Source organism: Lottia gigantea (assembly GCF_000327385.1).
Source record: "Lottia gigantea unplaced genomic scaffold LOTGIsca_39, whole genome shotgun sequence".
NCBI classification, from domain to species: Eukaryota; Metazoa; Mollusca; class Gastropoda; family Lottiidae; genus Lottia; species Lottia gigantea.
The window spans coordinates 1,256,980-1,280,494 of NW_008709333.1; the positions used below are offsets into that span (position 1 = coordinate 1,256,980).

Sequence of the window (23,515 nt, forward strand, 5' to 3'; positions counted from 1 at the left end):
AACCATCACTCTAAAAAAACAGCTTTGAACATCATGTCAGTTTTTGTTGACATTTTGCATGCTGTGTTTTTTGAAGTTTAGACAAGCCAATAGATTAAAGAAGTTTGAACCAGTTTTTGAGATGACCACTTTAACTGGAGAATAACATGGATATATACAAGTTTAGGAAGTATAGACTCTGTTCTTTGAAGTAAGACTGTGTTTAGTGACAATCAGACAAGTTTCGTGTATAAAAACGTGTTTCTATAAAAAACATGTTGCTGACGGTGTTGCTATGATTGATAGAGGTAGAGTGAGTTTGTCTCGTCTCGCGTCAGAATCCAGAGTTAAATAGATTCACTTAATTCATCATTGTAATATCACAATGAAATGAAGGTATCTGAACTATATTTTGATCAAAGTTATGTTTAGAATTTTGCCGGACACAGTAAAATGATGTTGTCATTAATATCTTCAATGTTTCCTTGGATACAAAGAAAGAACAGTCCCCAAAATCAGCAAACAAAGCTATCTTTATTAACCAATCAAATTACTTTATTTTTATAAGACCTGATTTTATCTAAATTAAAAGTTTGTGAAACAGAATTCAGCACTTTCATCTGTCAAAAATAAACAACCATCTCTTTGAAATCTAAAGCACCGCCCTGATTCAATGTTTAAAATATTCATGAGCATCTTTGATGAGTTACCGTGGTAATAAATAGTTAATTAAAGTTTTAATCAATCAATATAATTGATTGAACCACATGATACTGTTCAATTAATTTATCACAAGACAAAAAAAACTTTTTTGCTATTTTTATTTCATTTTGATTACTCTGAAGATTAATAGAAGTTGAATTGTTTGTATCAGAACTACAAGAGGCAGCGAAAAGAGACAAGTCTTACTAGGCTTGTGGTACATGTATTACAGATATAGTTTAGGTGATGTTTACTTAAAGGGATTGTAAAGAGGTTTTCTAATGTTTTTTATGTGTATCTGGGACACTGATAGCATCAATTTGCACCATTCCAATTTTTAATCAGACGTCTGTGCTTCCTGCAATTCCACATAAGGTGCTTTATGACTTCACTGATTTCGAAAGCCTTATGTGATAAAAGCATTTGCTATTAGTGACATCATCAAACACTTATTTTGTGTAGAATCGCAGGAACCACAGACATCTGTCTGTAAATTGGAATTGTGCAAATTGATGCCATCACTGTCTGCAATAGACATTAAAAATTTTAGAAAAACCTCCTAAAGAGAGAGATTGTGTTATGCTTACTTAAGACATTCTAAACAATATTAGCATGGTAAAATAAGTATAAGTATAGTTTGTCTTCGTCAATGATGTCCAATATTTCAATATTGTAAGGCAGACTGCATGCCTCCTTTTAAAGCCAACATTGATCAACTACAGTGCAAAAGATTTAGTGAATCAAGTAACCAAAGTAACATTGTACGATGTGCAGTACCAACCAATCTAAACTGGGGTTATAGAAATAGCTCAGAAGACAAGAAGGCAGGGTAAGCATACTTATCAAAAACAAACTTTGATCCATTATTATAATGGCATTATAGCAAATGTTTGTCAGTATGTTTACTTTTAGAAATTGCAAAAGTGCAAAAAAAATCTATGTGTTAAGTGTCCATTAGGCAACTAAAATAGATCGAAAACAGGAAGAATGGCATATAAACCATGGCATTTACAAAGTGTATTTCTAACAAATTGTTTTTAACTTTCAGAAATAGCAGAAAATTGCCATTAGTCTCTTTCCCTGCAGCACAGAAAAAAATATATAATCTATTTTGAGATGTAATTGTCCAGGATGGAAAATGAAATCACTTATTTGTGGTGTTTCCGGAGACATTTTTTATTGATAATGCAATGAAAGTCAGACTCCGGGAAAATATATAAATGAATATGAACACTATGACATCAATGGCTACAAACTTATATAATTTTCTAGTCCTTTTTTTCCTGAATGGATTTTTTAGATTATTATTTATATATCTTGAAGACTTTCTTCAGAAATCAATTTAGAAATTGAGGTTTGAGACTGTCATCTTTTCTAATTTTCATGGATTGAACAAAACAGGCAATATCTGACAGTGTGCAATGAGCAGCATTAGATTTCTATTTTTCAGTTGTCAATTGGTACAGGATCTTTAACGTGTACAGCCTGTTGTACACGTTTTAGTTTTATTGAAAGCAATTTAGAAATGGAGGTTTGAAACATTCAGCTTTTCTGGTCATTTATGGATTCAAGAAAACAGGCTAGGCCTTGCAGTGTGCAATGAGGGATAACAGCCATAACAGCAGCATTAGATGTCCCTTTTTCAGTTGTTATAGGGACTTTAACAGCACAGCCTGTTGCGCACACAATTCTTAGTTTTATTGTCCCATCTGAACTCTCTTTACATATCAATAAAACCAGCTCAAAAACTTCTGATGCTGATAATGACATTTTTGTCAGACATGACTGGTAAATACAAACAATACTTTTGATTAAATAATAAATATTGACTCCCATTTCCATACAGTTATCCAATATTGAGCAAACAAGATGGAGACTGCAATCAAGCAGGATATTTTATAAATCCATTTTACCATGACTAAAAATATGAAAAATCTTTCCGTAATAAATATTGGCTACAATCAAAACTGAATACTTTATAAATCTATTCCATCATGGCCCAATGGCTAATAAATACGAAAAGTCCTTTTCATAATAAATATTGGGTCTCATTTCAACCAGCCATCTAAAATCTTGAAAATAAGCTGAAGACTTCATTGACTAAGGTTTCAATCAGTATATTTTATAAATCCATTCCATCATGGCCCAATGTCTAGTAGATATGAAAAATCCTTCCATAATAAATATTAGCTTCCATTCCAACTCGCCATCAGAACTGACAGTCGGGTAATAGAATTGTTATTTTAACTTTATTATGCTTGTCAGCTCGTATCATAATCTTACCGTCTGCTTATAGTTTAATGTCATCTCTCAGTAATACTGTTGTTTTCATTTCTACTCTCCTTTCATCAACAGTGGCGGTGCTAACCTTCCGAGACTGGGGGTACAAATAGGAGGCAGACTGACTCAATGGGGGGACATTGCTTAGACTGAATTCAAATTTTGGCTATGCAGAGGTAGTGTCATAGTCTCAAGCCTCTCGTGGAGTGTCGTAGAGGGTTCTCTCGAGAAAATTTTAGTAAAAAAAGAATTGATTTTGTGCATTCTGACACCTTTTTTGTACACCCACAGGCACCGGCACTGTCCATCAATAATATCTTCAGTATTCAGGTGTTCGTGGACATAATTTTTGAGCGTTTTTTTTCAAGTTTTTGAACTTTTCTGTCATCTTACAATAAAACTGTTGTTTTATATTTACAAAATATGAAATACAGGGCCATTAGTTTAGGGAGGGGCAATTTCGGAAAAAATTAGAATACACATCCTTCTAGTTCTTAATCAAGCTCTATATGTGAAAATAATGTTGTCATTGACAAGAATTCATCTCATGCTATCAACAAACTGGTTTCTTCAGGTTCCTTTCATTATTTTTGACAGCATGCATTATAACTCAGCATTTGAATTTTTCGTATCTCTATAAATGTACCCTTAAAAGCTGGTCCAATATCAAGTTAAAAAGCTTAACTTGCAATAGAAAAGATTGATATTTTTAGATCTTTTATACATCATCGTTACCGACAGGAGGATTACATCTATATGAAATTTATAGACAGTTAACGCATGGTTCCAGTCAATCGACATGTTCTGATTATCCAGTCAGATTATAAATTCATCCCCGTCTAAATTGACGGCTAGACATTTCATTATGAGGTATTGATACATAGGAGGAACTTTATTCATCATTTTCTTGAATGTTTTGTCTTCAAATTTACATTTTATTATCACTTATTGATGCCTTATAAAATTTTATGGGTCAAATCTGATGCTGATGTTACCAGTCATGTCTGACCAGATCTTATAAACGTTCAGGAGTAAAAATTCTGAAGCTGAGAGATTTTTGTCTTCATTTTTGTGTTTTGTTATAAAAAAAACTGTTTTCTTATTCATATTATCTCAACAAAGATAAAATCCAGATTCGGAGAAATACAGTTATCTGATTGGATGGTAAAACAAAATTATAGATTTTAATGATTGACCAATCATATGACTGGAACAAAAAAAAACAGTCAAGATTTCAAGAAGAAGGCTGTTTAATCGTCAAAATAGATACGAGTTCGTTCTCCAATCAGATTACTGTATCATTGTTCAAGAAGAGGTTTTACCATAATCTGATTAAAAACCTCCGTTAATCTCCGTTGATAAAGAATCACAAGATAGTAAACTCTAAAACAAATTTAACTTTTCTCATCAATATTATGAGAATTTTTAATTTTGACAGCTGAGTTAGATAAAAGATATACCAGCTAATCACTGCACTCTGAACACAGTAGTTTTAGGTAGAATTTCTGCCCCCATCCAGGTTTAGAGTGTAAACTCTGCTAATTAACTAATTAATACAGGTGATTAAAAACAGTTATCAATATCTGTATTATCAGTACAAGATCAGGTCAATCTTGGTGCAGAAAGAACTTTCAGAATATGTTTCTAAGAACTCAGAACTTCATGGCTACTGGTTCCTCTAAGACTACACACCTGTATATGTAACATTCTGCTCTAAACAATGACAATGTCTCCAATTTACACACTGCTGAGCATGATGGAGGGTCCTTCAAGCCTTCCCTCTCTCATATATAAACAAAGCAAGCTGTTTATTTACCCACTGCATAATTGATATACTTTAAAATACCCCCTGTACTCTTTATATTAACAATCCAGAGTTTAAAAATATATAGCAGAGTTTCATTTACCCCCCAGTGCATGATTGGTTCTTCAAATGCTCTCAAAAATGACGAAACCGTGTTAAAAACTTGAATAACAGAACAATCATGCTTATACAACAATTTTACATTTGTTCATGTCATAACCTCCTGTATTATACACAAACAATCGTGTTCTGTTCAAATTATTGTGTTTAATATGGGTCGTTGATATCCTCAGTTTTTATACTCTTCAAACAACGAGCATGTCAAACGTAATGAGCTCTGGTTTCAAAATCGACATCAACGCGAATAGATCGTGGCTCTTTTGAACCACTGTTATAATTATGTTGTCATAGCAAATAATACCATTTCTAACTGTATTTACGTAACCGGCTAACCACAAAAGATGAGATAATTATGAATGATAAACTCTCAAACGTGATGCTCTTCAGTCTGGGAGGTTCAAAAAGACACAATGGTTTAAACATAGAAAATGAATGCAAAAATATTGTTTATTTTTCAAATTGAAAAAATATGTCCATTCATCTAAGAGACCAAGAATTTCATCAATGCAGATTTTGGTCAAGGTTCAAGGGTCAAGTAAACTCAATTGACCCTAAATTGCATCTCTTATCTATCTCCAAGTGTGGACAAGATTTGCACGTTTTCTTAAAGGGATTGTAAAAAGGTTTTCTAAATCTTTGATGTGTATCTGGGACACTGATAGCATCAATTTGCACCATTCCAATTTTCGATCAGACGTCTGTGGTTCCTGCAATTCCACGAAAACTAAATGTTTGATGTCACTAATCACAAAATATGCTTTATCACATAAGGCCCTTCAAGATTAGTGACATCATCAAGCCCTTTTTCTAAAACTTAAGAAATATACGTAGACTAACTTGGGAATAATGTAGATAAATAAAAATCTTTCCACAATTTATGAAATTTTATCATTTTTCTGGTCGGATCAAATTTCAATTTATCAATAGATAATTTTTTTACGGCTACTTTAGTCAGGAATGTGAATTTTTAAATATTTCTACAAGAAAAAGAATCAGTCAGGTTGAAAATCGATTTTAGAATTTTGATATTTATATATATATCTCATTTTTTTGGCCAATTAATCTCTCATTACATATAAAAACTAGAAACTTTGTTAATTCTTTATAAAATTTCACTTTCTTGGATACTTTCATTCTTTGAAGTCATGACTCTAAAAGAATATAGGTCACGAAATTTGTCACGGTTCACTTATTATCTGACTTTGCTCCTCCATTGCCCACTTCTATGGCCTTGTCATACTTGTTACTAATGATTAGGAGGCACAGAAAAGCTATAATGATTTTTGTCTAAAATGCTTAAAAGATCAAAAATTTGGAAAAAAACTTAATTAAAAAAAAAATTATCCAAATAAATCATTAATCTAAAGGTAAGTTTGATACACTGTTTATAATCACTTTTATTTTGGAAGGTCAAAATTATTTTAGAAGTCTATTTTATAAAGAAATTGGATCTTCCTCTATAAAAAATAATTAACTTTGTAGGAAAAGAAAAAAGAGGAGAAAAGAAAAGAAACTTTGATAAATATACATCTGACAGTTCAGACAAAGGAAGAACTTCTGTCTATTCTGTCAGTCTCTGAGTTCTAACAAATAATAAGAGAAGAAAAATGACAATTTCTTATAGATATTATGATTTATACATCAAAAACTATTATTTCTCACAAAAACAACCATGTAAATCATGTAGATATTTGATTATTATCCTCAAAACTTCCATATTTTACAGGATAACAATAATCTTACAACTTAGCTTGCTAAGAGTCCTGTCTACCAGCTGGTCCTTCACCAAACTCTTTAAACATAACTAAGGATGATGGATCAGTCATTTGATTAGTCAATCACCAAAATGTAGCATTATTAACCAATCAGATTACTTTATCTCTTAAAAGAGGCCAAGACAAGACAAATGTTTTAACTTAAAGCAAGTTGATTTTTGGGCTTTTTCCCAACTTTTCAGTGTTCAAAGAATGAAATTACCAGGAGAACTGAACATGGAATTTTGATCTGGTGCCAAAATAAAATAGAAATTGGGAGAAAATGTCTGAAATTATGTTGTCAGACGTCAAATTATAAAAATAACTGGACACGATAATCAAATCATGTGACCTTGACTTTCATTTAAGTGTTTACGTCCTCCATGTTTGTTTTCTCGAAAATTGGTTCAGTTCACCTCATTCTGGTAGATTTGGGGATGGGGTGTAGCTCATTTGGTTATGATTTAGTATCCTGATATCATTGCTTGTTTACGTCAAAATAAAGGAATTATTTTGTTGCCTGTACATTAAGCCAACATGGCAGATTTGACGATTCTTTTGATTCCAGCCCTTGCTTTAACATCACCATTCTTTTTTTGGACCCTCAGTCTAAAAGCTGACATTAACTTTTGGTTATAAAATTAACATCAGTGACCTTAAATGAAAGTCCAGTTATAAAATGGTGTTGATAAAGAATATTTATGGTCACTTGTTACCCCTGTTTTATCTGGACGACTGTTATCTCTGTTTGTTGATACAGGACATGTTTAGTAAACTATACCTGCTCCCACAGGATCAATTTTAAAGGGAGAGGTTCGCCATTTTTGGGTGGGGCTTGATTTGGGTTTTGATTATCTGTAAAAAGTCTAAAAATTTTCGAAAATCAAATAATTCCTTCAAAATACTTCAAACTAATCACAAAATATGCTTTATCACACAAGGTCCTTTGCGATTAGTGACGTCAAACACTTAGTTTTAATGAAATTGCAGGAACCACAGACGTCTGGTTGAAAATTTGAATGTGAATGGTGTAAATTGATGCTATCAGTGTCTCCGATACACATGAAAACTTCAGAAAACCTCTTTACAATCCCTTTAAGTTAAGTCGTCTGAATGCACTGTTTCATACAAAATTGTAATTATCACAATTTATTGTCAGTCTTAGTCCACATTTTCATGCAGGATGAATTTTGATTGAAATATTTTGTTTTTTTGTGAAACAAGAGCCTATATTTTTCATTGGGTGTATGAAAATACAATGTAGGAAATCTAGTTTTACATCCTTATGCTCTATAACCTATTGTATAAGTATTTATCACTGGGTCGTCTTGCTCAAAACATCTTATTTCAACAAAATTGTCGACTCAACATATTTCTTTTTCTAGTTTCTGTCTAAATTTTAGTTGGGTGGGTAATCCAAACGAAATGCAATGCAATCTTTTTATTGGGAGAGTGATATTCACTACTCAAGACATTAAATCATAACTGACATATAAACTTAACAATTCTTTTCAAAAAGCTGTCCAAATGACAGGAAGGAAATGAAATGGAGTTTTACACCCAACTATTCTACAGTTTGGACTAATGAAATAGAGTTTTATATCCTTCTGTTCTGTATCTTAACAGGTCAGAGAGGTCAGGTCAGAGAGGTCAGGTCAGAGAGGTCAGGTCAGAGAGGTCAGGTCAGGGCGAAAAGAAAAAACGTATAATCTATTAGGACATTGGGCATTTTAATCCTTTAAACACTGAGTGTAAATAAAATAAAATATGATATACCCTGAACCTCAAGTATTATAACTTAAAGCATTAATGACGTTAATATTGTGTGACATCACTTAGTAACGGCCGGAATATATTGCATGATTATCTGTTGGTAAACGGACCGGTAGGGATGAAAGGGTTAAGCCCTCTTATTCAAGATTTTTTAATTTCTATAACCATGTTGACTTAACATATATTTCTTTCAGGGGGTTAAGTATTGAGGTGACTCAATAATCAGTCGGGGGTTAACCCTTTATTGTTCGGAAAACTGACCCTAGATTTCTCTCCACTTTGAAAAGATTATCCTCTCTTAATAATATGACCCCTGTCTCTTATTCGATAATATTAGCGAATGAATTTCCTTTATAAAATTCGAGATTTATATTCCCCCTTAATAAAGCTTGTTTTTAAAATAACATTCGGGACTTAATCTAATTTTAAAAGGCTCAATTTATTACTCATCTATTTTGCTTCGGACTTAACTCTCTTGCACTCTGATGGAACTTTTAAGGATAGATGCCAGGGACTTGCAAATTCTACTTGATCCTAAGACTACAATAGGAAATGCAGCAAATTCATATGACAATGTGACATTACGTTGCTATCATGAGTAATTCAGGGCCCCAATTGACAAAAATCATTTTTGCCGTAACTATGGTATTTCTCAATGTAAAATTGTTCACTTACAAATTCTTATCATACGATTTTTGTGGAAAAAGGCCACTGATTGTATCAGAGATAAATATATTATACTGAACATGAGAGATGTTTTATGGCTCTGGGACTTTGATTTAACTTGACCAAAACTGGCCCTTACTCTATTGACCCCTATTTGGTAAAATTAAAATTCCTTTTTTTTTTAATAAACCATCGATTTATAATTTTAGTGCAAGAATTAAAGTATCAGTTTTTTTGTTTTCTAGATCTTTGGACTACAAGTATGAATTTCTATTTTAACATATTAACCTTAACATTCATGAACCCTGTGTCAGTGCCTTCTGTTGGATAGTAACTTGTTACCTTTCAACCACCCTAATCTCTATTGACCCCTGGATAGTAACTTGTTACCTTTCAACCACCCTAATCTCTATTGACCCCTGTTTAAATTTTTGGCCAAGCTACAATTCACACACTCATAAATATTGAATTTTCCCTTTAAATATTGAACCATTATGATCTGGCCCTTAACACTTTAATTCATTTAATCACACGCCATTGAAATCAACCCTTTTCATTCGGACCCCGATATATTAGACAATCTAGTATTATTAACGTTATGAACTATTCAGTGATAAAGAACCAGTGTATGAAAACACTTCATAATACCCAGAATCCTCTTTCATCAAGTTCTTTTATTCTCATGTTGACATAAGTTTACGCGAGTCGTTTACATGAATCAGTTTACATGAATCTTATCATATAAAGGCCCTTGAAGCTTGTTAACATCTTACAGAAGTGGTCATGATATATTGTCCAGTTCTGAAGTGGTTGGAAAGTAAAATTTGCAAATCTTATTCCCCGTTCTTGCAAATGTCCACTAGTTTTTATGTGTTCAGAAGCTAAAATTTGCCCGTTACATTAGTAAATTACCCGTTCTCAGATCGTTGGATGAATTATGGGTAATTTTAACAGTCAAGAATTCTGATGACAATTCCTATTCTGGCCCACCTCAAGAGTTTTTGAAACAGTTTTGAGAACAGACTTGATAAAATGGTGTAATGTAAATGCTAACAATTCTCAGAGCTCTTTACTGTACATACCAGATAAGCGTCCTTCATCTATTCTCATGAAATTTCGTCATTATTCTGTGCTATTGCTGTTAATATCTTGGTGACTACAAGGACTAAATTTAACTTCTTCAAGAAAAGTTCCACAGATAAGTGTGTTGAGAATGATTTCAAATTACACTAAAATTTAAAAACCATTTTCAGATTTGTTGATTAACTGTAATGCAAATGGGACAAATTTTATAGCAGCCTGGTCTGGACCGCGAACGGAACGCTTTATAGCTGCCTGGTGTAAAAGGGGCTATTGTCTCCTTGTTGTTTAACCTCTTGTCAATGAGAATAAGGTCAGATGTTGAGGTATAATATATAATCAACCTTAAACTAGGTCAAATAAACATCTATACAATATAGGGGGTGATACAGCACGACCCTGAGACCAGCTATCAGAAATATGGTAACTGTAAGATAATTGTCAACATGAACTATTCAGAATATTGTGTTCATTAATTAACCAATCAGATTGCTGCTTTTGTAAATTCAGGATAACCGATCAGAAGAGAACTTTAACAATTTTCTGATGTTATTGTGGTGCGCATATTAACCTTTCAGATTTCAAGCTCTAAAAAATTCAAATTCTATACATTTGTCTTTCATTCATTCATTCATTCATTCACTTTATCTTTCATTCATTCACTCACTCAAGAAAATATTCCAGCCAATATAAAAACCAAAATCAGTAATTGGCTTTTAATGGCAATTCAATTATTCATTAACTCATTCATTCATTCATTCATTCTTGCATTCATTCATTCATTATTTCATTCTTGCATTCATTCGATCATTTATTCATTCAATATTCACTAACTCATTTATTTATTCATCAAATTATTCATTTCCTCTTTGCCTTCAATTAAAAAAAATGCAAAATTCCAGATGAAATCTGTAAATTAACCGTTATTGGCACCACGATTAAAAGCTGGGTATTTTAAGTGTAAATATAATGGAATCGCAGGAAATTCAATTAATCTTTGATTCAAATAATTCCTGTTTCTCCAGATCGCCTGTCAATCAATGTCAATCAAATATGTGGAAACATTCCATGATAAAAATTCATTTCCTTAATTTTATATCTTTTATACTTTACTATTTTTTATCATGGGAAATCTTACTGAAATATGAAGTTCTGGAATATTTTGGCTCTTGTCAAGAATATACAGAATGGCAAATCTAACATAAAAATTCACTTAATTTCTCATTCTTTATACTTCACTCATTTTTTTTATCATGGGAGAATTGTTTCGCCAAAATGTTGTTTCGATTTTGGGTTGCATTTTGTGGTTCGGATCCTTAGTACTTGGTTTATTTATCCATCAATATGAATAATGGAGCTCTTGAATATGAAGAAAATATAGAATTGTGTATCAAACACTTTGATTGTAGAATGAAGAGTTCTGAGACTAAGAATTTCTCTCTGGTATATTTTTTGGAAATATATAGAATGGGATAAAAGGCAATATTTTTGGCAATGTTGATTTATTAGACTTGTGCATCTTAAAATCTCACTGTTCCAGCTTTAAAGATCTGTTTCAAATGGACATGACTGTTCAGTTTCTGCTACATGAAATTTTCCAAAACCTCACTGAGGAGAAGTTGATTGATTTATTGATTGATTGATATCTCAATCACTATTGATTAATTATCAATCAAACTCTATCAAATATGCATGTAACATTTTAAGTTGTTTCAGTGCAGTAGGCAGAGAAAAAACGAAATCCAAAACAACATAATGGAGAAACACTGGTAGCAACCAATGAAGTTTTCACATGAGAAAGTGAATAAGTATTTCATAATGAAAAATGGTATCAGGTGTCTAGAAGAGTAAGCATACCCAGCCTGGCGCTACACCAGTCATATCTGCTCAACAGAAGCAAACGTGACAAACAGGAAGTGACAAACAGTGACTTGACTGACCACGCACATAGAATTTTCAATGATTCTTTATTGAAAGATTCTTTCCAGTCGAAACTAAACAGAAAGGTATATTTTAGTCTTGAAAAGTTCTCAACTTGGCATCAATAAACAATATCAATTAATAATTAAGCTGGCTTTGATCAACTTCAAATCTTCATAGATACATCAATAATGCATGCTGAATGACCCCAGAGGTCAAATTTAAGCAGACGCACTTAACCTTGTCGATTGATTGTATCCCCACCTGTTGATAAACCTTTTAAACAGGAGTTATCTTTCCCTTGACGATATTATTCTTTTATTGTATCTTTAAACGATTGAAAAAACATCAAAATATTTACTCTTCTCTCACGTCTGTACACCAAGTGTTTGGGAAAACAATCCCACAATCCTCTCTTCATGACCATTGTTTTGAAAACCAATATGGCTTCTTAAGATCCTTAGATTCAGAAAGCAAATAGAAAATATTTTTTGAGGGGAATTAACAAAATCTTGAGACTTGGTCGATAAAGGAATGAGAAAAATTGCAGACGTTGAAACTCGTAAAGACTGGACAAACAAAGCAACAGGTTCAACAATTTTGCTAAAGACTGGAGAAACAAAGCTACAGGTTCAATAATTTCGCTAAAGAGCTGAAAAACAAAGCTGCGTGTTTAAAAATGTGTGCTAAAGACTGGAGAAACAAAGCTACAGCTTCAAAAATGTTGGCTAAAGACTGGAAAAATAAAGCAACAGGTTCAATAAATTTGGCGCAATTTGACTAGCATTAGATTGATAAACACAATGTTTATAGAAACAACACTTCACCATGTGGAATGCGTCTGCTGTCAGTTCAGATGGTCGCCATCTTGCCAATTCTCAAAATGGCCAGAATACTTCTCAGCATGTGGCAAAGTATGTGAAAAGTTTGTTTTATAGTAACAGGTTTTTCAAACAACTTAGATCTAACTTGTGTTACTTTACCCAGCTGTGGACGGGATCTGAAAAACAAGGATGGTTGCCATGAGGAGTAACCAAGGACAAGTTTTGATATTTTAGAACAAGTTTGGCACCTTCAAATCTGGAAAATTGTATTGTAGCCAAGATATTTGACCTCTGAGTGACAATGAAATATATTATTTGATACCTGAGTGGTTGTCAAGCATTTCAGAAACAAGTTCCATCATCAGGGCTACCGTTTTGATTGACAAAAATGCACGCAAGCTGGAGCATGCAAACCCTTTTCATTAGCAATCATCAACCATAAGTTATCAAACACAAAACTCTGCATTTATTTCATTTCATTTTTGACAAATACAGTGTCAGGAAACCAAAAAATCAGAGCTGAAAATGACTTTAAGTAATTATAATAGGGTTTGTCCTCCAACGCCCATCAAAACAAAAAAATTGAGGTTGAGATTTTTTAAATAAATGAATTCAGGATTATCAAACTACATTAATAAAACCACAGTCACAGCTCAAATTTCCCTGGCAACAATCAACTAATCCACATGTATTTTTTATCTTCTCGCGTTTCTTTTCCAGTGTTAATGGGATTTATTTCACATCAACCACAGTCGAGACGACGAAATTCAAAACGGATTAGATTCATACACCGACAGATTAAATATATGACAGGGATTAGCTAGGATACAGGCGATTTACTGCTATATTAGATCATTACACCACAAAGTGACGATGAAGTCAATGATCGCGAGGATATTACCACCTTCATTGTGAGATAATTATCGACGTGGAAAATTTATATATAGTTGTTTCAACCTTTGACGTATAATCTACAGATAATTGTTGAAGGTTGTAAATAGATACACCTCAAATTGTATGACTTGAAACTCTTACAAGTTATTCACTTCAGTTTTATATTTTTTGAACGACTGTCTCATTAATACTAAAGAAAAGAAAATGAAATGACTAGACTGATACTCTTCAACTTTTCTGCACCTCATTGGACTGATGAAGTGTGCAATGAGGGAAATTTTGCAAGGACAGCAGCATTACCCTACTTTCTTTCGAGTTCTAACTGTGAAGCCTGTAGCACACAGAGCCTCAGTTATTACCAAAGAAGAAAATTTATATAAGTATGAAGTTTTCAACATTAAATGGTATATAAGATAGGTAATAGTGAAAAATAAGTTATAAATACACTTCTAATTTATCTTCTAGCCCAACTTAAAGCCCTATGCATTTTGTCTCTTCTTGAAAAATCAGTTTAAACAGCTTTTGGTTGAATGTGTTTTTTTCTATTTCATCAAATTTTATTTGAAACACCTGATGGTACTTCTCTTTGGAGGATTACTGTATTTCTTCAAAATCTGGATTAATTTTTTTAAACTCTGCCCTACACTCATTCTACAAAATATTATGAACATTTTTGGGTAACATTCAGGGGCCTTATTACTGTATTTCTTCAAAATCTAGATTAATTTTTTAACCTCTGCCCTACCCTCATCCTACTACAAAATTTTCTGAATGGATTAGGGTTACATTTAGTACAACTTTTTCATCTACCACAAATCTTAGCAATAACGACATCTTTGTTTGACTCATTCATTCAACGAGTTCATTGTTGCCGATAACAATGATATATAGAGCTATGTCGTCTATTCGAGACATCTTGCCGAATGATCTCTGATTGGTTATCTTAAAATGTGTCCAAATCTCATCAAGATTGAATGAAATCAAATGAGTGTTTACTCCTTGGATACCCTCGGGCGACCATAAAGAAATTAATTTCATTGAATTATGTATTCAGCTATTTGCTATTTAATAATTCTAATGAGAGCATCGTGAGATAGTGACATGAATGTCATTCTGCGACAAATTACAATTATAATAGTAGGCCTATCTTGCTCCAGATTAAAAGCTAATTTTCATTTTCTATCAATAAAGGGGGGCTACGAAAATTGGCCTATTAATTGCTTTGAACTTTAGATTTGTGGTTTGAATTCAGCTAATTCACGTGTTCCGTCAGTAACCATTATATTTTTACAAATCGGGCGTGCTGACACAGCAAATGTTTTCATCATCATCATTGCTATACATGTAGTTAGGTCTACCTGCACTAAGACTACCATGACCTTTTTGATTTCAAATGCACATGCAAATTCAAGCATGTCCTAATTCAGTCCTAATTTGCACATGATGGTATAAACCTGTAAGTGCCTTCTAGTGTTTCATGCATCATTTATCTAGGTGAGCTTATAACTACACTCTGTCATATTTTGCACATAATAGGATATACTTGTTGGGGGAGGGGAATTGATTTTAACCCTGGTATCAAACAGAATCTTTAACCCCAATTCACATACGAAGCCTTACTATTGTTATTTTAATTGAAAAAGTTGAAATTGGAGAAAGATTTTGATAAGGTTCACAAAGTAACATATATTTATGAAAGAAACCAATAATGTTATCATTTTTTGTCAATCTTCTGATTTTATCGAACAAGTCGTCTCGTTGAGTATTATGCAAATTTTATCTGTGACTATTTAAACTAAATAATTAGTAGGTTGGTTGTAATATTCTTCACCTCTTAAAACAGGTTTTACATAAATCATTATTATATATTATATCTTCATTGTGGTTAGCACTCTGTGACACTCCAGAAAGCTTGAATGAAGTTTATTTAAATTTGTCTTATGAAAAAGTTTTGTACAATTTAAGTCCTTTTTTATTTTACTTAAGTTTGCTTTAAGTCTATTATGCTGGAGGTCTTTTTCTTATGAATAAGTTTTGTTTTTTACATGTATGTTAGGCTCTTTGTGTCTGTATCATTTAAAGGGACAGATTTGCTATTTTAGGGGGTTGATTTGACCTTGAATATGTAAATATAGTCCACAAATGTACGGAAATCGCTTAATTTTTTTCAAAAATACCTAAAATTTGGAATTTCACTTTCTATTTCTATATATGTTTTTTCTATGGCAGAGTTTCTAGAAAAGATGAGTCATCTTGTTAACTTTCAAACACAGATAATTCTGGAAACTCATAAATCTGAAGGCTCAAATTCGATGGTGAACATGTTAAATATATTCCTGTTTTTGAAACTAAGGTAAGATTGGTTAAAGGGATGGAGCACCTGTATCTTTAATATGTTGTAATTATTTGTTCTATAAGGTTTTTTGTTTTCTTTATATTTCAGCTTGCCTGAGGAATGCTTTAAAATAATTTTCATAAATATTAAACAAATAAAAACACTATTATAGATATACTTGTACTACTCTTTCCTATAATTTAGTAACGTTTGAATACACAAAAAATAATCTTTATCAAGTATTAAATAAAGATTATAATAATACAGATAAAATCTTTATAAAGATTCCAGATAAAGGGACAGATGCGCCTTTTTTTTGAGCAATCATACCTTAGTCTTAGAAAGTGGAATTTTTAGCAAACACAATAAATAATAGCGTTTACAGTTCACAGTTAAAATTTGTGTCTAGAATTATCTGTGTTTGAATGTTAAAATGACGACTCGTCAATTTAAGATACTCTGTGATATATAGAAAAGACATATATAGAAATAGTGAGTTAAATTCCTAGTTTGAAGTATTTTTAAAGGAATGATGTGATTTTTGTACATTTCTAGTACTTCTGAAGACTATTTACATATATTCAAGACTAAAATCAACCTCCAAAATGGCTCACTTACTCCTTTAAGATGATTTTTCTAATATATTAGTTCGTGTGCTGTATTTGTACTTCAAGAACTTTATAAACTATAATTTCTTTATTAAAACCTTTCCTTATTAAAACCTTTAGAGCAGATAGTTTTTTAATGTAACTGTTTTTTTACTAGTCGTGTTGTGTTTTTTAGCTGTTTTTTTTTCATTGTTTGAAAAGTAGCTGAATGTAAAAACCCTTGATGGTATTCTACAAGTTTTGTATGTTTTTGTTACTTTAGGTGTAGGTTGTGCTTAATATCTTTGAGTAAAATGGCTAGACCGGTTTTTTCCAAGAGTTTTTGTGGTCTTGTTCGTGAAATACATAATTCGTCATGCCAACACGTAGAGAAAGATGCCTCTACCTTTTGTATAAGTTTCAACGTGAAAAAACCAAGTGTTAAGTCACAATCGATAGAATAATTAGTAAACGGTTACATAGATATTTCAACTCTCACATTGAAAATAAACTGGTCTATCCCTTTAAACGTTGTATGTCTCCTTCTTCCATATTGTTTGGTGTTTGTGTTATATACTCCTTACTTCTAAATGTTCTTCAAGTCTTACGTAATTTCTTTAACTAATTTATGTAAAATGCAGAAAAAAATGACTTACCTTGTAATTCCTCAAACTGATTTTCGACCGACTGTTGTAAACAGATATCAGATTTTCCGTCCCCAGCACAGACTTGACGCTGTTTTAAAACTGGACAATGTTTTCCGCCATTTTCAGGATGAACTTTGACCTTTCGTATACGTTTTTTACTGCCGTATCCACATGGATTATCACATTCAGACCAATCACCCCAGTCTCCAACTTGACAGTCCACGGCTGGAATAGACAAATTTTCAAATATAAAATCAAAATGAGGGGATGGTTATTGTTAAAGGAAAAGATGCGCCATTTTTTTGACCAATCATACTTTAGTCTCATAATCTGGAATTTTATAGCTAAGCCAATCAGTAATAGTGTTCACAGCTCACTGATGAAATTTGGGCCTTCAAATCCATGTGTGTCGAGAATTATCCGAGATTGAATGTTAAAAAGACCTTTCATCATTTTAAGATACTCTGTGATATATAGAAAAGTATAAGTGGAGTTAAATTCCTAGTTTGATATATTTTTGAAGGAATTATGTGATTTTCCTACACTTCTAGTACTTCTGAATATTATTTATATATATTCAAGAATAAAATCAACCCCTGAGAATGGCACAACTGTCCCTTTAAGAAGGATCAGAAGAATCTGTGATAATTTTCCCAGCAGAAGAAACTGAAAATATCAAATTTTATATTGAGGATAATTTTGGCTGTAAATTAAATGGATAATGTTCAAAACAATGTAGAAACAACTGCATGTGTTTATAAAACACCAAAGCAATATGGGGTGTTACTAGTCCTGGCATGATTTATCATATTTTGGAATGAATGGCAACACCCAGCACAACTGTAAGAATCTGGCATCTTTCCTACTTTACTGAATAAAAATCAGCTGGCAAATTCATAAGAAATATAATTTTTTTATGGACTTTCATATGGTACAGCTGGTAGCAGGCACAAATTTCTGAAGCTGAAACATTATTTTCTTATAGACTTTGAAAAGGGTACAGATGGCTACAGGCTACAGTAAAATCATGATGAAGATTGAACATGTTGACCCCAAAGTTCTGGATTTCTCTCGTCATTCCCATATTGAAAGACTTAACCTTCACGATCTCATATGGAATATTCTAAATAACGGAATTGTTTCTTTGAGAAATGTCGGCGTGACCTAACCATCTGGTATTTGTCAATATTAAGATTTGAGGTTTTTCTGGTAATTCTTCAGAATTCAAAATAAAATAAAATGATTGATGCCTTTTATTTCTGTTTTTCAATTGTATTTATTAAAATATTGACAATCTTTTTGTTTCTTTGTTGAGCGAGATGATTGATAAATGCTGCTTTTGTTGTTATTAAACTATTACTCAACTTTTTGTTTTGTTGAGCGAGATAGATTGATTAGTGTCAAACTGTTCTAAAGTTTTCTTGTAAAAAAAAAAGATGGAGGCCTTCAAAGTTTTTGTCACTGTTAAAATTTACATCTTTAAATATTTAGGTTCACACCTTTATTGACAAACTTGTTGGTTTGTTGAAGATTTGAACTCATATCACCCAATTACCTAGCTTACAAAGATAGACAAGAATAAGGTACAGAAATGAAGGACGTAAACTTCTGTTTCAAGCTCTATCTTATTTCACTCCGTTCTAACCTTTTAGACACCAGTACCCTTTTCTACGTAAGGATGATGCCCTGTCAACAAAAAATTGGGGATTGCTTGCACAAAATGGCAGAAATTTATAAACATGATGCTACGTATTTAAACTGTCTAAGGAGTCTTTCAGGTGTCACCTGTGGTGCTTGTCCCTACCCCCCAGGTAGGCAGAACGAGTACACATACAACAGATAAGGAACCAGGGCACATACTTTTGAAATGATCTTAGCGCTAGGCTGTCTAAGAATCAATGTTAGAAATTAAGAAGCTATGACATCCTAGAATCAATGTTAGAAGATAAGAATCTAGGATGTCCTAGAATCAATGTTAGAAGATAAGAACCTAGGATATCCTAGAATCAATGTTAGAAGATAAGAACCAGGATGTCCTAGAAACAGTGTTAGAAGATAAGAACCTAGGATATCCTAGAATCAGTGTTAGAAGATAAGAACCTAGGATATCCTAGAAACAGTGTTAGAAGATAAGACACTAGGATATCCTAGAAACAGTGATAGAAGATAAGAACCTAGGATATCCTAGAATCAATGATAGAAGATAAGAACCTAGGATATCCTAGAATCAATGTTAGAAGATAAGAATCTAGGATGTCCTAGAATCAATGTTAGAAGATAAGAACCTAAGATATCCTAGAATCAATGTTAGAAGATAAGAGCCTAGGACATCCTAGCGCTAAGATCGTTTCGAGAATACATGGCCAAGGTCCTATTGCTCTGAGCTGTAGTGTAACCGAACATAATTTCACCAACCTTGTTTCACTTTGTATATATTAACAGTTTTAATTAAACCTTTAAAATCTTACTACAATCTTATTAATCTTTTCAAAATTTTAATCAAATTGAAAAACTTTTAAAGAAACATGTTGATAAGTCAATAAATGAAGACGTGAACACGTTTCAAAGATCAACAGACGACGCAGGTGGTCGTCCAATTATATTCTCCCTTTCATTATTGTATCAAACTTTAAAATATATTTGACTGTTTCCATACATTATAGGGTGAAATTAATATGGGTATTTAAAGTGGTAGAGTCAGAGATTAACACCTAATCCTGCTCAACAGTAGGTTTGTCAACTCAGCATCTCATCCCAAACAATATAAGCTCTTTCTTAAGCTATGTGGACTCTCTGAATGTGATTTTGAGATGACTGAACCAGGCTGCAGCTATAGAGTCAGAGATAACATTAAAAGCTGATTAAGAGTTGAGTTGTGAACTAAGCGTCTCATCTCAAACATTATTGGCTCTTAGGCTATGTGGACTCTCTGGGAGGCCAGGATAGCAAACTCAACATTTTGTATTTATGCTCTTCTTTGTCACTTCAGCAAGACACGATAACTTAGGTGTCTCCTAATCTCCTAAGGTTGAGAATTCTCAGCAATATTGGGCAGTATTCGGTTCTTGACATGAGAAATTGATGTACAGTAAAATATAAAAAGTGAAGAGTGTATCTTTAACTTGTAATTCATGCTTTCTGCTTTAATTTTTACACAGTCATTCACATAGACGAACTCAAAGTCAAAATAATTTGTATTAGGGGGGACATAAAAGGGTAATAAATTATTAATTTACTCTAAGGTCTATCAGGATATAATAAGCCTATTGTCTAATTTTCCCACCTGGGCCTCGGGTAAGTTCAGTCGGTGAATTCATAATACATTTGGCCCACCTGGATTTCTAATGAATCAAAATGAAAAAATAATCTTTCGACTTGGTTAAATTGGGTACAATTTATTTGAGTTTGTGTCATTTTAATGCAAAACTGTGTTTGATCATTTCTAATTTGTCAAATTTACACTTTTACCTTTTTTTTGTCAAAATAATATTTATCCTCTAAGCCAATTATCTTTCAGCACAAAGAGTTTCCTTATATACTGATGGAGCTCAATTTAACATTTAAATGGTACACGCAGCATTCAACTCAGTTGGATTGTCGTCTGCTAAGTTCAAGTCTTCCTCAATGTAAGGAGAGTTCTGATGCCTATGTTTAAGAAACAATGCCTGTGTTTAAGAAACTAATGCCTGTTTTTAAGAAACTAATGCCTATGTTTTAGAAACTAATGCCTGTGTTTAAGAAACTAATGCCTGTGGTTTAGAAACTAATGCCTGTGTTTATGAAACTAATGCCTGTGTTTAAGAAACTAATGCCTGTGTTTAAGAAACTAATGCCTGTGGTTTAGAAACTAATGCCTGTGTTTAAGAAACTAATGCCTGTGTTTATAAACTAATGCCTGTGGTTTAGAAACTAATGCCTGTGTTTAAGAAACTAATGCCTGTGTTTAAGAAACTAATGCCTGTGTTTAAGAAACTAATGCCTGTGTTTAAGAAACTAATGCCTGTGGTTTAGAAACTAATGCCTGTGTTTAAGAAACTAATGCCTGTGGTTTAGAAACTAATGCCTGTGTTTAAGAAACTAATGCCTGTGTTTAAGAAACTAATGCCTGTGTTTAAGAAACTAATGCCTGTGGTTTAGAAACTAATGCCTGTGGTTTAGAAACTAATGCCTGTGTTTAAGAAACTAATGCCTGTGTTTAAGAAACTAATGCCTGTGGTTTAGAAACTAATGCCTGTGGTTTAGAAACTAATGCCTGTGTTTAAGAAACTAATGCCTGTGTTTAAGAAACTAATGCCTGTGTTTAAGAAACTAATGCCTGTGTTTAAGTAAGAGAATATGGTTCTACTATCTCTATGAATAATAAAAGAATAAAGAAAATGAAAATATCAAGCCAAGTGATTTGTGGATGGTTTACGATGATTTCATGTCTTCCGTTAACTAGCTAACAAGATGTAGGATCAACTCCTGTGATCTCATAGCTAATAAATATACCCTTTACTCAGAATAAATTTCTCTTTATAACTGGTGAATACAGCAATAAAATACACAGCTAATAATCTGTCCATCACTCAACGGATGCTGATTTGGCCGTATTTACCAGTCGTGTCTAGAGCTTTATACCATTGATATGGTTGTATTTACCAGTCATGTCTAAGCACTAGGTTGTTCATTTGTTTAGTCAGATATGACTGGTAAATAAAATCATATCAACAGTCTAGAGCTCTAGTCAGACATGACTGGTAAATACAACCAAATCAACTGTTTAGATCTCTAGCCAGACATGACTGGTAAAAACAATCAAATCAACATCCCTTGCTTACCGAGAAAGTCAGTGTACGATTGAAGGAGAGAGTATATCATGTGGACTAACTGTATATTTTGTCAACAAACTGTTTGCTAACTTCACTATTAGTCTGTGATACATTCAACAAAGTGACCACACAAGTTGACTCTAATCATTTTACTACTAGTATCAAAGAGAAATCAAATGAAATGGAGTTTTTCATCCTAATCTTCTGCACCGAACAGACTAAAGACGGGCAATGCCATGCAGTGTGCAATGAGGGAAATTTTGTCAGGACAGCAGTGTTACATTAGCATATTCTTTTTCAATTTCCAACTGTCAAGGGATCTTTAATATGCTGTAGCTGTCACAGTTTATTGTCCCATCTAGACGCTTTTTCCATGTCAGCCCATCTTGCCTGCATCACTGACAGGGGGAAACTAGTCAGAAGGTATCATCTTGATAGTATCATAGAGAGACAAGCATCATACAAGTTGGAGCTCAAACTTTTTAGTACGCATGCAGATGGATTTTTTTTTATCAAAAACTCGGAATTCGGTGATCTAAATGAAACAAGAGATAAATTTAATAAATAAATGTTTAAAGAAATTTCTCAAATTTCAGTCAAATGTCACTTCTGGATGACATAAAAAAACAAAGTCAAGAGATAACTATTCTCCAGTGTACAGTAATGTCACAGACTAGACAATGTTCTACAGTTTCCATTATAAACTACTGTCAAATATAAACTGAATCAACAACCTTAGTGAAATCAGTAAACATCTTTCAGACGTCCATTTCCCTACATTAAATTATTAATTGCATCAACTAATGCATTATTCTTGTCGGAATTTGACGTTTGATCTGAGAATTTTCCATTTGAGAAATTTTTACAGTTTTGATTTAATGTCTGGCAATATTCCATAGCGGCCAGGATAATATACTCTGGTATGTTTTAAAAAATTATTGCTAGTTATGTTCTGAATCATCCCAGAGATATTTTAGGAAATACTGTATCAATCCAAAGACTGAAAAAACTTAAATTATTTCAACTTTCGGTTTTTGCTGATGTTGTGAAGCTGCTTTGTTTCGCGTCTGTTAAGATGAAATTGATCAAGTTGTCACGTTAAAAATACTTCGGTTGCACTCAGACCAAGATATCTAGTTTCCATGACAAATTGACAAGACATTTTTCAACTTCGATGAGTTTTGACCCTCATTTGTCAGTCAACGTCTGCAAAAAGAGTATCAAAGTTAGACAACTCCCGACAATGATTATGTAACATGTTGGCAATCGTCTGTCAACGCTGACAAATGATTGGATAAATAGGACCACCCTGTCTGATTGAGTTGCCCTTAACGATACG

At 32.8% G+C, this 23,515-nt stretch overlaps 2 protein-coding genes across 2 annotated transcripts; both read right to left on the reverse strand.

The window, feature by feature from the left end:
• Window positions 1–17,339: 17,339 nt before the first annotated feature.
• LOTGIDRAFT_121867 (hypothetical protein) lies at window positions 17,340–17,588 on the reverse strand (the record flags this gene model as incomplete). Its single annotated transcript, XM_009059450.1, has 1 exon — window positions 17,340–17,588. A coding segment is annotated over one exon (249 nt), but the record flags the coding sequence as incomplete, so codon positions are not given.
• A 3,679-nt stretch (window positions 17,589–21,267) lies between these two features.
• LOTGIDRAFT_122202 (hypothetical protein) lies at window positions 21,268–21,696 on the reverse strand (the record flags this gene model as incomplete). The annotated part of the gene is made up of 2 exons (XM_009059451.1): window positions 21,268–21,365; window positions 21,612–21,696. Coding segments are annotated over 2 exons (183 nt in total), but the record flags the coding sequence as incomplete, so codon positions are not given.
• Between the last annotated feature and the right edge of the window lie 1,819 nt (window positions 21,697–23,515).